Here is a 16159-nt window from a genome sequence, read left to right as displayed (position 1 = left end):
TAACTGTGATGCAGCTTAGAACGTGGTTACTGGAATGGCAGTCACCGTGGGGACAGCAAACAAAAATGGCCTCAAGGCAAAGCAGTACCACACACAGCCCACTTCCCAGCATGACAGAAGAAGAAATGGAGCTCTTCTCTGCCCTGCTTTTAGCACCAAGCCACATTACTGGAGTGACAGTCACTGAGCAGCCAGGGAAGATAGCGCTGGTGAGACAAAGAAATAAGACTGAACCAAAAAAAGATGGAGAGGATTGGTGGAAAGTTCAACCCAAGTACTCAGCTAAAGTTCTCATTGGAAACTGGCTGGAAGAGAGAAAAAGGGTAAGGTTGGGAAGGAAGTGTGAGAGCAGGACAGAGGGGGTCAGAAGCCACGCTCTGCAGGCTGTACAGCACTGCAGTGTGAGCACCTCAGGACAGCAACGAAGGGGAGAAGGATAATTATCTTACTTGTAGATTCATACATTTTACAATCTGCTGTTCTTCTCTACGTGCCAGGACAAAAGCAATGCCCAGGCCTGCAGAATACGATACGACATTTGCCATGTGCCAGATATAAAACTTGCCAATTAAAAGCACCGTGGCATCTTTGATGGCAGCCTCTTCAGAATGCTGTGCAATTTACCACGTACAGCACACACAACCACATAACATTCAAATATACAACTTCACACAGCCCAAAATGATAGAAGTGTTGTTAACACCTCTATAAGTTGGTACTTACTGCTTGTATCTTTGGATCCTTACTAGTCTGGATGTCAGCACTTTTGCTAGCAGAGCTACTCTACAAATTACACATCTTAATTAAGACCTGAGCAAATTTTATCATTAAGCATTTAATTCTTGTTAAAACATTCTAGTTAGGTTCGATAATTGGAGCTATTAGGGCAAATGCTCCTGACTCCAATAAAATCACTTCTTTTTTTTTTTTTGGCCTGACAGTTATGAAATCTGATGTGATCACAGCACATTATGCAGAAATAAAGAAATCCATGATGTATTTCTTTAGGTTAGGAATGAGGTTGAAATAAACTGGAAAGTAATGAGAACTCTTTGTGGTAAGGGTGACAGAGCTCTGGAACAGATACCCAGAGAATATTAAGAAAAAGCCCTTTGTAACCAAAGTGAGCAGCTGGGGAACACTTTTCCCGAGAAGATGTTCAATTTTTCTGCATTTCTTCAACTGACCTGGAGCAAAATGCTTTTCAGATGTTAGCTCACACAGCAGGGGATGGTATTTAACACCAAACCGTGAGCAATTTTTCAATGGCTATTACGGTATCTTGCATTAACACCGAGGAATCAGAGCAGAATTTTACAATGGCCGTAGCATAGATTTCCTTTCAAATAAGTGCTTTTTAATGCACAGATGATAAAAAGTAGCAGAAGAACAGAGGTTCTGTAATCATCAGGTTGCCTTTGCTATCTCCTGAGTGCTGTGCATCTCTCCAGTTCATAAAACCCTGTGGGAAACTTGGCTGCAGCGTGTACAGCACAGACTTCACTCACTTCCCAGATCACAAACCAGAGCGAACACTAAGAACAATCATGATGAAGAAATACGAGGTAAGTAAAAGAGTTTCCTATGTGGGGTTCTGTGTGCTATTGTACCACACAGCAATGACTTATAACCAACTTAAGTCACATTTCATATCCTTAAACAAATGCACGTGCAAAAGAATGCACTCAGCTCTGGTTTAGTGGGCAGTGTTGGTGGTAGGCGGATGGTTTGGATTAGATGACCTTTGAGGTCTTTTCCAGCCTTAACGAGTCCATCATTCTGGGCTGGTTTGCAGGATCCAGAGCTCCCTGGCATTACTGGATGGAAGCAGGGCGGATAAATCACACCTCATGCTATGCAGATGTAGTTGCTTAATTTAACTGAAAATTTACCATAGTTGAAAGGCGAATGTCCTTACTGTTGGGAATTAAGTTGCAAGTAAAGGTAGTGCAGGTATCACAGCATTTTATGTTATTGCTGGTAGTGCAGTCTGACCCAAAAGCATGCTAAGCCTGTGGATGCTGTGCATGTTGCAAATGGTTCAACACACATCTCATTTCAGGGCCTGCCAGCACAGCACTTCTTCACACACCACGAGGAGCCGAGGAGCCGACATTTAGTGTCAGAGTATGAGGATAACTACAACAGACATGGTTATGTTCCCTTCCTGCCTCCCCTCCGCAGCTGGAATGGACGCAAGTTTGCATGGGTTCCTCAGAAATCAGAATTCCCCATTCTTGGTAGTTTTTGGTATTATGAATTTAAAAAGAAAAAGATGGGACATAGTGGAGTGGTCAACATACCAACTTAGAGCCCCTCCTGTTATAAAAATCATTTTAAAAGTGGATTTTGCAGTGTGCCTCTGCTATGAAGCAAGGCTGTGGGGGCTGAGCTTGGTCAGCTTGGAGGTGAGAAGGATCTGAGAGGAGCCTTCCAGTGCTTCAGGGATTTATAAGCAGGAAGGGGAGTGAATTTTTACGTGGTGTAATGGTGGTAGGACAAGGGGAATGGCTTTAAACTAAAGCAGGGGAATCAGCAGAGGAGAGTTGGGTGGTCTCTAGGGTCCCTTCCAACATAAGCTGTTTTATGCTTCTGAGATCACTATGTCTCTGAATGTAAAAGTTACATAAATCTCTGCTAACTTCTTTAATACCGATCACAGAGACAATGGAGAATCAGGATTCCTTATATTGGTATCATGACTGTTTTCCTAGCAGTACTTTAAGTACTAACAGTGATTCCCCCCAGGCAGATGGACACACACCTGGGAACAACCAGACTGCTGTTTTGTCCTTAATCTGTTGTCAAAGTAATGGAACCACTCCTGATGCCCACTGCAGATTAAAAACACCAGGGCCAAGATTTTAATTCTACCATTTATAACACGTCATCGCTTCTTGTCTCAGAACCACCCACCAACTACGGACTTCTCGAGCACCTGAAGAGAAAATGGCACAGGAAAGAAGCTGGAGTGATGAGCAGCACCTACACCATTTCCTATGAAAAGCCACCAACGTCAGCTTTTGCTCCATGCCAGTTCAGACGTGCAGCTAAACCTCACGGCCTCTCCTCCAGGAGGGGACAGCTTCCCCGTGTTAGCAGAATCCTGGACTATGAAGGGGGTCAGAGATACCTGCAAGCCCTCAGCCAACTAGTGAGAGACAGAAAGGCAAGAGCTGCCTCCATGTAAACAGCTTAGTGTGATCTTAAGCACTACTTAATACAGCTTGTTGCTGATGGACGTAAGAGTGATCTGTTCCATGTGGAAGGAATGGGAATTAGGTTATATGGTTGGAGGGCTGGCTGCTAGTTAGAACACGTTGCTGGATTACATTCTAAGCTGCAGATGGCTGGGAATATTCCTTTAACAGGAGATATTAATACTCTACGTATGTGTCAGCATCTAGTCAGTGGGTAGCTGCATTAAAGAACACAAAGTGAGGCAGCACCTAATAGCATATAAATCCCTTAGCTGTATTTACTTCAGTTATTTCATTTTCATGCAGCTTGCTACACATTTCTTTAAAGAAAGAGGAGAAAAGAAGCTTGTATTATTCCATTATATGTCTGAAACGTCCAAGAGCAAATAAAGCACACGGAATGGCTGAATACCTAAGGACAAGGTGAAGCAAGGTTTGCACCAACGCAGTCAGCAAGCAGTCCTCAGCTGCCCTTGGCTTTGCATACTGAATGGCACTTAATGGTAGGTAAGCTGCAAAGTAAACTACATTAGCTGGCCTTACATTACCGAGCACTGCACCCAGAAGATACAGCAGTTGTGGCCTTTGCATTGCTGTATGGGGCACCCTGGTACTTAGTGCTGACAGAAGTCCCTGTTCTTATTGCACTTATGTGGAAGTTTTGCATTTAAATCATGTTTGATCTGCAGGAGATCAAGATTCAGCTGCTGCTGGTCTGAGGTTCAACAATAAATCTGCAACAACTTAAAGGCTTTGATGAAACATATCTGTAATTAATTCCATGCATGTTTATGGTTTCTTTCATCTATTTTGCTGAAGGTTAGCAACATTATAATCACTTTTAGGCACAAGATAAAGCATATTCGTTTCTCATGGCCTGGACAAGCCTCTGGCCATGAGTTCTAGCTCTGCATAGAGGTGCACTTTTAGTCACCACGATTTAGTTTTGTTTTTTCAAGGTTGAACTGATTCTGAACTGAAGGACGCTGATGATTCAGGCACAAATACACGGAGCAACAGTGGCACCTATTGGCAAAGTGATTCTCCACCAACATTTGGGAGACGTTTGCCAGCTGGATGCAGACCTCAGCTGCCTGCATCAGAAAGCAGCACCATTACTGAGATCTTTTAGAGAAGCAAGAGCCCTGGTAATTACATACAGCAATATGTAGGGTGGGGTCTCTTTGGCTTCCAAGCCTTAGGAAATTGGAAATAGGTGAAAAGAAATCAGTGAACCACAGCCAGCTCTTAGCACTGTGCTAGGAAAAACATATTCCCTTGAAAAAACATCTTGAAAAGAATTGATAAAGAAGGGGATGGAAATTGGAAGATAGAATAATTCTAGTATCTGCAAGGAAGTCCATTCAGATTCCTTTTATGGTCAGTAGGGCCACAAAGCGTATATTTTTTGTTTGTTGTCCAGGTACTAAAATCTGAATGAAAATACAAACCAGGTACCTTAATAAAAACACAAAGCCCATACACTATATGGAATGCAGGTCAGACAAGTATACACAGATATTCTTCATTTCACACAATCCTACCAGTTTGTTTAAAAATATGCTCATCAACCCTTCATAAGTATTAAATATTCATAGTAAATCAAACATTTATGATTGTTATCTATCTTAGTGCTTCTAAAACCAAAGCTGATCTGTGAGAAGCAACGAGCTGCTGGAGATACAGGGAATTACTGAGATGCACAAGTGCTGCCCATGAAATGTGTATAAAGCACTCATTCCAAACCTGCAAGCTGACTGGGCAGGGCTCCCCAGGCACAGCTCTCATCCCTCCAACCACTGAGCCATTTACAAGTAAAAAACTCTGACACCCAGAGGAACCAGGCATAGCACGCTAGGCAGCTAAATGGATGAAATGCATTTTGATAGAGAGCCTCTTAACTACAAGAAGGCACAACTCTACAAGACGTGTCAGTTTTGATTAATAACACCTGGCAGAAAAAGGTTGGCTTTGAACTGTTGAAGTTATTAACTGTTTTCACTTCAGCAATGCTAAATACACAGCAAAGATAACTAGCTTTCTGGCAACGCGAGCCTCCAAGCCTGCTGAACTTAAGCTAAAAGAGGACAGATTTAGATTGGATAGAAGGAAGAAGTTTTTTGCAGTGAGGGCAGTGAGGCACTGCACAGGCTGCCCAGAGGCTCTGATGGAGCTGTGGGTGTCCCTGCTCAGTGCAGGTTGGACCTGATGGCCTTTAGGGTCCCTCCCAACTCCAACCATTCTGTGGTTCTATGATTCTTCATCTTTATAGCAGATGCTTTGCTCAAGCATTCTACAAATCAAGATTTCAGCCAGAATAGATGATAAGACTTAATTGGTCTTAATAGTGGAGCTATTGCTGAAAGCACGTTTCTTAAACACGTAGAATAGATAACATTTATTCTAGGACACTCAGTTATTGTAATCCACAATTCATTACTGTATGACAAACACTTTGGGAGTCCTGGAATCATTGCAAAATGCAAAGGATTACCCAATGATCAAGACAATAGAAAGTTACCCAATCAGGCATTACTATGAAACATCACTGTGCCAAACGTTTTCTTCAAATGCAAATTATTTTGTAGATGTGTCACATTCATCCAGGCTTTTCTTGAAAAAAAAACACCACCTTGTTTTAGTGTCAGGGCTTCTTTAGTTACACTCACTTGTGGCTGGAAAGCATGAATGCAGTGGTCTCTTCAATTCTGTACACAACAACTGGATGCTTTGGAACAACTCTCTGTTCTAAAAACATCCTAGACAGCCCTGCTTGCATGAAATCAGCCTCGTCTGGGAACTTTTGTGACATTACAGAGACAAGGTGGTAGCTGGAATTGACGCGTGTCTCTCAAGCGAACAGATTTCTTGCCTGGAAGGAGAGCAGTGTCAGGCTGGATGAGCTGCAGAGACAAGAGGCTCGATTCTTTGGACTGAGCATCTCAGCCAGTGTTGGGACTCAAACAAGGAGCAGTGATGCTGGTTGGCAAGTTGTGCAGGAACTGGGACTGTGGATGCCAGCTGGGAAGGGAGAGTGGTTACAGAGCAGAGAAACAGGCTGTTGAGAAGAGGTTTGCTGGGCAGGAGGCCTCTTTCAGAATGTTATAAATATTCACTGGAAGGTGCTTATAAAGTCAGTTTTCAGGTAAAACAGCTTCACTGGGCTGAATTTAAGTCCTAGCTAATGAGGATACAATGCCTGCCAAGTGCTGTCCTCCAGAGCTGCACACGCCATGGCATTGGTCAAGCAAGTACAGCTCCTGGGAATGGGGTTCAGAGTGACCCAGCTCTGTAAGGACAGAATAAAGCTTTCTTTGGTGGCAGCCACACATTTCTGGCAAAGCTTGCCCATGTATTTGAACATGTACCTTTTGCACTGGTGACAAAAACACTGACTTGCCACTAGTAGCTAGCAATTCCTTTTTCAGAACCATGGTTTCATGCTGTTTGCTGAACTGACATGGACCGATCAGATCTTAGAAGACACCACCTTCAGCCCGTGCCACTGACATGCTTTATTCCTGTGGGTTTCAGCAGATATCAGCTGTAGTACATTAATGATGGTAATCCTCCTGCCATATTGGAGGGCACCAGTTCAGGAAAAATCCATTTCCTAGCTTTTAAAAACAATTTGGTCCTTCTTTTCTAAACAGCATGGCTTCCCTCATAGAAATTCTGTCCTGTCACTGAGTTGATGAAGAGTCCATAAACTCCCCAGAATGTGACACAACCTTTTTGAAGACTCTTCCTTAATCCAAACTCCATTTCTAAGGAGCCTCCTGTCTTTGAGAACAGCTACACTAAGTGCTGCAGCATGCCACGAACCTGGGCTGTGCTACGTGCTGCCTGCAGTGAAGACATCCCTTTTGTTCTTCCTGTTTGGTGTTTTCTTATGATTGAAAATCTGTTCCAGTTCAAAAGGCTGTTTGCATGAGAGCTTCTCATAAAGGCAATTATCCCATCAGTGTGAGGTATTGAAGAACTGCAGTAACCACAAAATAACTGCTGAGCTCGTGGGTGAAGAGAATTCCGTGCTGGAAATAATTTTGCAGTGGCAGTGATGGGGGGCATTCACTTTGGATACTGAAGGACCCGACTTCTATTCAACAATGGCCCGTAAGTAAATGGTTATATAAGTAAAATACTCCTTGTTTTGGGGCGATAACGTTTGCTAAGGAGGAACAAATCTCCAGGCACAGTGGTTTTTAAGAGAAGCTGTTTATCATCACATGCTTTTCTTCTTTGAGTTGCAACGGCCCCTGAGGACACCAGCTTCCTTATGTCAGACTCACACAATGCAGAGGCAGCCCCTGGCCCTGAGAGCTCCCTGATGGCACTGGCTCATTGTAGGACTGGCTGCATAAACACATACTTACCTGATCCAGTGCTGTAAATATGTAATTGAGGCTGCTGCCTCACGGCATATTTTATGTCTAATTTAAGGAACTGTATATTTGGATAAGGGAGTCCGGATGTCTGTCAGGTAAATGTTACGAGCTGTAAATTTTCACAGCAGATTTAACACTAAATTTAGTCAGCTCTATATTTAAAGAGCACATTGACCTGATGGCAGCCCTTGTCCTTGACAATCGTTGGCTTGAGAGATAGATAAGGATCCCTGGGAGAATGCTGCTGGTCTCCCTTATGCTTCACACAGCTCCCTCCTGCGCTGGCAGCCCCAGCATCCTCCAGATCAGTGCCTCAGCAGTGTGGGGGCTCAGCCTCATCCTCCCCACTTCTCCTCAAGGTAGGGGACACTCATGCCAAGCACAAAAGTGCGTATGGAGAATGGGCTTGGAGGCCGTGCATTGCTTAAGCTTCCTCTGCACACCAGCCTAGCAGCCAATACAGAGAAAATCTCAATTATTACTTTTAGAAAACAAAAATAAAGCAACTTGGAATACTGACGTTGATACAGAAGCTCTGGCTTTCCATGTGCTAGCTGCTGATGCTGACCAGAGTCAGCTTTCAAATTCAAACTCTGCTCCTGTTGCATATAAATACCGAGAGCAAATCGATCCCACCTCTGAAGTGCTCCAGGTTGAAATACAGCAGCCCCGCTGGTGAAAATAAAGTCGGTGAGAGCTCAACCAGCTTAGGGCAGACCAAGAGTCCATTCACTGCACGTAAGGGCTGTAGACATGCAGGGAGGCAGTAGGTGGCAGAACATGCTCTGTTTTCCTACTGAAAACCCAAAGCCCACACCGTGGTGCCTTGGGTTCATCTAACACTTCCATGAGGGGAGCTCAGGCCATCTGTGGATAACAGGGCTCACTGCAGTTTGTGAAAGTCTGAGTGCCAACCAAAGGACTGCTGGCACTCCCAGATTCCCTTTTCAGTCTCAGGGAAATGAGTGCCCACTCTCTAAGCAAGTAAATTTCCATGTGTTCCTAGAAATGGTGCCGCTTTTCTGTTTGGAGGATGCAGTTTTTCCAAACATTCTGCAATCCCTGGAGATAAAGGATGCCGTTGTTACTCCTCATTTCTATTACAGTAGACACAAAGTCAAAGCAGAGCAGAAGGTAAACTGGGCTCAGGCCTCTATGAACAACACAGAAAGCAGAGCCTGCACAGGGAGCTGAGAGATGTACACAGCAAGTAGACAGGGCAACAAGACATCTCTCTCTTTCTTAGAATCACAGGACCGTGGAATGGTTTGAGTTGGAAGGGACCTTTAAAGGCCATCTAGTCCAATGCCCTGCAATGAACAGGACACCCCTTCATGAACAGAGTAACTGGAAGACAAAAAAGCTGACACAAACCAGCCTAAAACGACCTGTGGTGTTACAGCAGGAACAGTTTGCACTGTCACACAAATTCATGTGATTTACAGCAGCCACTTTTGCCTTTCACACCCAGGACGCAAAACCTGAAGGCAGCGTTACCTCCAGAAGTGCAGCTCCCTGGTTTTTGGAGGAATGGGGCCCTTTCTCAGTGGTTCTGTTACAAGGTGACCGCTGTAGGAGAGCTGGGAAGCAGCATGAGCACTTCTATCCTCGTTCCCATATTTGCACCACTTGACTAAACTTTCTGTCCGACAGAACATTAACGTCTACCAAACTGTTGTGCCTAATGGCTCAGACAGCATTGTCAGCCCCTGTTTACGTGATCAGTGTCAGGCAGTGCTGTTGCTCTGTACCTGTTCCTGATTAATGAGCCTTTTCTCCAGCAGGTCATTTCACAGGGACAGCCTTATTTTCTGTTTGCAGGGGATGTTTGCACGGCCACTTCAGTCAGCGGTACAGAAATCTCATCATCAGCAAACTGCTACAGGCAAAAAATTATGTTCCAATTAATACTAAATGAGAAACGTGCTATTTTTTTTCTTCTTCTTCTTCTTTTTTTCAGAGCTGCTAATGAGGAAAATCAAAATAGCATCTTCCAGTGAACTGGTGACAGCTCTAAGGTGTTAAAAGTTTAAATCTTCACACAGACAAAGCACTCTCAAGCCCCCAAATACCAACCCTGTGAATGGGAAAATGTCAGAAATGCCTCTGAGGTTTGAGATGGCCTTTAAATATGTGAGCACTGGCACCAAACCCCCCCCAGGCAATGGGGCAGCTTATTGCCAAGCTAGAAGAAATTTCAAGTTGTTTTTTCTTTTTTAAAGTGAATATTGCTCTGGCTGATGGTGCTCTAATTTTATTCAGATTTGTTAGAACAAAAAAGTGCATTTTGCATAAGACAGGAAGAAACAGCAGCTTCTGAATAGCTTCTGTTGTAGAGATTGCCACTGAGGAATCAAAATGGTAGAATTCTGCCAGCCAAAATAGTATTTTTCCTTCCTCAAAACTTACTGAAATGCAGCCATCTTCCAGATGTTTTCAAGGCCTCTTTTAAGGAGACCCACTATGGCCAATTATTTTCTTCCCTTTAGAACTGTGCAACAGTGATCGTTTCCTCTTCAATATTTCTCATGGAATTCCTATGTCAGGACTAACAAAAATTGCCCATGTTAAATAAACACTGACATGCAGATTTACCATATCAGCCACTGTGTAAGTTGAAATATCTGAGCATACATTCACTGTGAAACAAGCACTGATCACTGTGGGTCCATAAACTCTGCTGGAAATGGCATCATAACACGCATATCACAGCAGGACCCAGACTATACTGCCAGGGGGAAATTAGGAATTCTACAGTGCGAGATGCATCGCATGCAGTGTAGTCCAAAGTAAACTGAAAACAGTGGAAAGGCTCCCAATGCTCTGTGCATATGGTCAGGCTGTTAACAGTCCATTCTTAGAAGGGCAAGCATTGGGATTACAAATAATTCTGTTTCTAGGTTGGGCTCACTCACAAGAAATCCCCCCTTTCTTGTAGCCCCTGGCACTTCAGCGTTCTGGAGATTCCTGCCCCCATCCATCTCTACCTTGCCCCCTCATTTCTTTATCAATTAGACCGCCCCGTGTCTGATTAGCCAGTCAGCCTCAACACTGAGAATTCTCATTATCAGATTATGGTGGCAGACAGCTGATAGCACCACCATGCTTTTAAACTGGTTGCAGAGGAAGAGCCACAAGAATGCTGAATACCCCCTGCACCCTACTCTTCTAATGTTGGGACTTACCAACATGAGTCATTTTAGCAGGAGATCCTGACTCCAGTCCATCCATCTGTGTTTAATTACCCACATAAACATGCAGTAGCATTCATGAGTGGGTCTACAATAAGGCACCAATGTGAGTTCAGTATTAGGAAGGCAGCAAGATTTTAAGGTAGCAAACTTGGTACTTGTGGCAGTTTAGCTACAGGGTGCAGAGCTCAGCTTCATGTGGTGGGTTTAGCAGCTCATGGCACATTTTGCAGCTGAGATCAGACAATTTCTCTGCATCTCAGGAAGCCAAAATTACAGTCACAATAGTGGTATATGTTTGCTCACCACAAAGAGGAATAGCATCATCCTCACAGCTTTTATATGGCTGTATAGGTTAGATATTAGGAGGAAGTTTTTCCCCCAGAGGGTGGTGAGGCACTGTTACAGGCTGCCCAAGGAGGCTGTGGATGCCCCATCCCTGCAGGCATTCAAGGCCAGGCTGGATGTGGCTCTGGGCAGCCTGGGCTGCTGGTTGGCGACCTGCACACAGCAGGGGGTTGGAACTGGATGAGCATCCTTTGCAACCCAGGCCATTCTATCATTCTATGATTCTGTTCTTTCAAAGCATTTCAGCTTTTCGGTGCAATTCTGGCCCTGCTGAGGTCAGAGGTCAAAGTCTCATTTATCCAAATACCTGTTAGGCCTGCAAAATGATCCCCTGGTCATCATGGCTTCCCCTTTCACAGAGTTCACTGCCACTACAATACCCCAATAACCACATCCATTCACTTGCACCACAGCTATTGCCATCACAAATCTGACTCCAGAGAAAATTGCCTTCAGGCCTTACAGCAAAGTGCAAGCTATGTTTGAAGAGGTTATTTAAACACTTGGCCTCTCCATGGCACAGCATGCCACCCAGGAAACAAATTCCAAGAACACGTGCTTTGATAAAATAACCTCTACAAAGAAACAGCTGTTGATGCTGCACATCCAACCTCAGACATTTGGTCTCTCAGCCTGAACCTGTGACAGGCTGTGGCCACCTACGTTTGGAAGCCATATTCCATCACCAGCTAAATATACTCGTATTGCAAAGGGGCAGAATACAAAAACAACCCTGCAAGTCTCTGCTGGATAAACTAAGGGATCAATTCCCTAATTAGGCCAGGAAAAGTAATCAAAGGAGACTGGAATAGTCACATTCCACCTCGCAGACAAACAAGATTATACTGGCAACGTATCCCCTAACAAACATCATGTGAATGCTTTTCTCAACCAAGATAACAGAGATAAGTAGGAAAGAGAATCGTTCTCTTATATATACTGATATATCTGATATATTGACATGTTTTGTTTCAGCTTTTGCATGCACTGAGAAGTAGAAATAATCAGTATTTTGGGGCTTCTGGAGGGGAAATGCACTCCTTAGCTGCTCTAAAATGGCTGCCCAGGGAGGTGGTGGAGTCGCCATTCCTGGAGGTGATTAAGGAAAGGGCAGATGTAGTTCTGAGGGACGTGGTTCAGTGGGCACTGAACCTTGAAACTATTGGTGGTAGGTGGATGGTTGGACTGGATGGTCTTCGAGGTCTTTTCCTACCTTGATGATTCCATGATTCCATGAACTCCAGAGATTTCTACCCAAACTTTAGGAACTCTTCTATTTTGTAGCCATGCTTACAGAGATGAGGTGTATTTCAGTCATCATTTAAGAGTTCCTCAATTAGAGGCAGTGCAGGATAACGGAGAGACAGACTTGGATTTGCCACATCCAATTCTACCTCCCAGGACCAATATTCCCCTCAGCAAAGGCAGACACAGCCAATGCAATCACTGCTCCACTGAATGAAATGCAGAGAAGCTGTTAAAGCTCCTAACTCTAGAGCACAAGTTTATTACAAGGTTGCTTAAAACAAAACTTTCCCTCAATATCACAGACGTATAAGAGGTTCAAATCAGGGACAGGATTTATTTGGCATCCTAATCAGATTCATATGCATGCTGAGCTCTTTGCTGCATCACTGGCTGGAATATAGCATCAAAAATGCTCTGGAGCAGTGCTATGGTGTAGCAGAGACCAACAATTCACTATTTAGGGGGCAGATGTGCTTGAAGTGAAATTTAACAAGAATGCTAAGGCTTCCCAGTACTTGTGCTGCTGTGAAACAGACGATACACAAACTCTAATTGTGGCAAGTGATCAGAGAACTGCTTATGAATACAGTGATCACAACTTGGTGGTGTTGCAATTGGTAAAAGCAAGAAACCCAATTGGATTTATTTGGGCTGTCATAACTGAAAAACATTAAAAGCAAAGTCTAGAAAAAAAATAATAGTTGTGTTTATTTATTAGGTAATGGAATGAAGACCTGAGTCATCATGAAATGACCACTTATGTGGTCATCACCAGTGATGGTCACGGGTGTGATAAAACCCTGCTCTAAAGATGAGCCATTAATGCTTGCTCTTTTTCATCCATCCGACTGCATTATTCCACACCTAATTTTAAATGAAAGGTGCTTGGGGCAGTGAGAATTGTAACACATTCCCTGTTGTAACACAGCCCTGGATGCTGCAATAAGTTAGCAGGTGTGTTTGTTTGATGACCTTTTAGTTGGAAAACATATTTCTTTTACTGATCAGTAATGTGCTGTGTCAACCCACACCTTGCCTATTTCTCCTCCCACTTAAGCTTTTGCCCTATTTCTTCATCTGAATCTTGTTCTCCTTTTCCCCTGGGCACTCTATGGATGCAGGACACCCTGAACTAGATGGGTTGGAAGTGGATGATCTATGAGGCCCTTTCCAACCCAAGACATCCTACGATCTTTGATTGAAACAGGGAGGCAGTCCTGAGGATACAGAACAACGATCTCCTGAAGCAAGCAATGTCAGATGGGAAGGACAGCTGGAGGCTGATGAGTCCTATTAAAGCAGCCTAAGAATTTTTGCTGATATTTTCCCCTTTCATTTTAGAGAAGCGTAATGCTGGGCTGGATATACTCAGCTAAACGTCCTATGAATTGGGAATCTCCCAAGCTTTTTTTATTTAAAGAGCTCTTGGTATTATTTTCCAGTAAGTCAGCATTACTGCAGTAAACACAGAGCTTTTCATAACCTTGCTGCCTGTGATCCCTTCTGAAAGTCACTCTGCAATCAAATGTACTGGGATTTCATAATAGTAATTTGCCACACTGTCAGAAATAGGCTTATCGTGCTGCTGTCATTGGTATCATGTGAACATCACTCAGTGTGCTGTGCCCTTCAAACGTAAGCCAGTGCTCTGAGCCAGTCAGAGAGAGAGGAAGGGGGGGTAAGTAAGAGAGCATTAACCCTTAGAAATCAGGGACAGCCCCATGCCAAGGAAACCACTGTATATGGTACAGATGCACCCGTTTACATGGCAGTTAATATTTACTGGTAAGAAGGTTGTGTTTCTCTCCAGCCCACCTGAAATCCCTCCAAAATCTGTTCCTGTTGTCTCTCATTCTGTAGAGTGGGACACCTGCTGATTTCCAGCATCACCTGAAAGACATCACTCCCAAAGCTCACTGCTGTTAGCTGACACTGACCAGCTGTTCAGCCAAAACATTATATATATACTGAGAAAAATCACAGAATGGTTGGCTTGGAGGGGATCTTAAAGCCCACTCAGTTCCAACCCCTGCTGTGGGCTGGGTGCCCCCACCAGCTGAGGCTGCCCAGGGCCCATTTGTGGCCTTGAATGCCTCCAGAGATGAGCGACCTGTTCAGTGACTCACAAAGCATTAGCTTGGTCAGTTCTGTAAATTCTATCAACAAGCATAACAGCACAACCTACAGGCTGGATACTGCAGGATTGCTTGTGCCATGGATTAATGCATGTGCCTGAAATGGATATGTCTTGGTGGATAAAGCTTTAATCTTCATATCTGTTATGCTATTTCTGAAGAGCACGGGAAGGAAAAGAAAGAAGAGAGAAATCCCCAAAGACAACATAGGGAATGGTCATAATGTGTCAGGTTACATTTTGTTTTTACCCTTTTTTTTTCCAGAAGAACTTAAATTACACTAAAGATCTGATCTCCAGGTAAAGAGCTAAAGCTAAATGTAAGATTTAGCATTTTCAAACCTTCTGAAGTTATTTGGATAGCTCCAGACTTCAATGTTTTCCAAACTGCAGGTGCTCAGCACTTTCTTATCCCCAGGCTTCTCAAGGTATCTCAACCTGCACACTCAGAATCATCAGCTACTTTATAAGCTGTTTGCTAAAGGAGTTTCTTTGCTTAAGAACTCATTTCAGAAATTGTCTGAGACACAGCTGTAAGTTCTGGGAGGGACTTTCCTGTGAATGAATCAGCAATGTCACATAATCAAAGTAATGTATTTCTAATGTCACAGCGTGGCCACTCAGTCTGGATGTCTTTTCTAGTAACACTTCTTGTTCAATTTAGACCATGCCAGCTAGCTGGTTGTCCTGCATCTGGAAAGTCTCATTTTCTAAGTGACTCTTAAAAGAAATAATAATAATAGAGGTTCTGTGAGCTAATGATTGCATCTATTGCAATGGCTGTAAGGACATTAGGGCAAGTGTTCCTTATGACCTTGGTATTTATCTACAGATTCAAGAAATTGCCACAGAGTCATCCATGGAAGCTTCAGGCCGTGCTGTTGTCCATTCTCTTGCAAAGAATGCTCGTGTTGTTTGAGGTTCTCACAAAATTATATACACAGTCATTTCTTACTGTGGAGCTGTACTTCAGGCACTGCACCTCTACTGATGGGGAAAAGAGCAGCAATTACAGTAATTTGGTGTGGGTGTTGTGCCTGCAAAGCACACAGCGTCAAATTTGCTTAAAAATATTAGGTAAGATCAGAGCACTGCAGCACGTAATGGGCAATTTGGTCAAATATAGTACTTTGTTGGTTTCTATTCCTGCTTGCTTTTAGATGTAAGCAATTATATTTTACCATAAATAAACTCCTGAATGACTCAGTGACATAATTAGTAAAATTAAGTGTTTTTATAATTGTTTTTGAAACTTTTAGAGGGCAAAGAAGTAGAAGAAGAACATCCAGGATGATAACCTGGTCATATTCCATGAACAATCAGCCTGAAATATAATGCCAGGTCCTTCAAGAGAAATTATTCAGAACGAGCTCCCCACAAAGGTGTCCCATTACCTCCCACCTCTCCCCCAGGAGGGCTGTTCTGTTCATAGCAGCCTACTGTGCTCTTACAGAAATGCCTTCAGCTAGGTTGTCCATTTCCTTCTGATCCTGGGGTTAAATTAACCCAAAAGACCGCCTGCCAGGACAGAGGTCTGAGGTTGAGTCAACACGGCGTTAGAAATGCATTAACAAGTTGCTCCACATGTATAATTAATAGAGATGTAGGAGCTCTAAGGTGTCAGAAAGTTGGCACTCCAGCCCAGCACAT

General features: G+C 43.5%; 2 protein-coding genes across 10 annotated transcripts in view; one reads left to right on the top strand and one right to left on the bottom strand.

The window, feature by feature from the left end:
- Positions 1-16159, bottom strand: part of LRRC38 (leucine rich repeat containing 38) — a 175152-nt gene that overhangs the window by 94073 nt on the left and 64920 nt on the right. The gene's annotated exons all lie outside the window — the stretch shown is intronic.
- On the top strand, positions 9-3190 carry CFAP107 (cilia and flagella associated protein 107). Its single transcript, XM_048968110.1, has 4 exons — positions 9-323; positions 1452-1565; positions 2063-2240; positions 2907-3190. The coding sequence occupies exons 1-4, from the start codon at positions 9-11 to the stop codon at positions 3188-3190; spliced, it is 891 nt and encodes a 296-aa protein (XP_048824067.1).

The sequence above is a fragment of the Lagopus muta genome, chromosome 21, assembly GCF_023343835.1.
Source record: "Lagopus muta isolate bLagMut1 chromosome 21, bLagMut1 primary, whole genome shotgun sequence".
NCBI lineage: Eukaryota > Metazoa > Chordata > Aves > Galliformes > Phasianidae > Lagopus > Lagopus muta.
The sequence above is the reverse complement of the archived record's forward strand: the minus strand, read 5'-3'. Positions and strand labels throughout refer to the sequence as shown.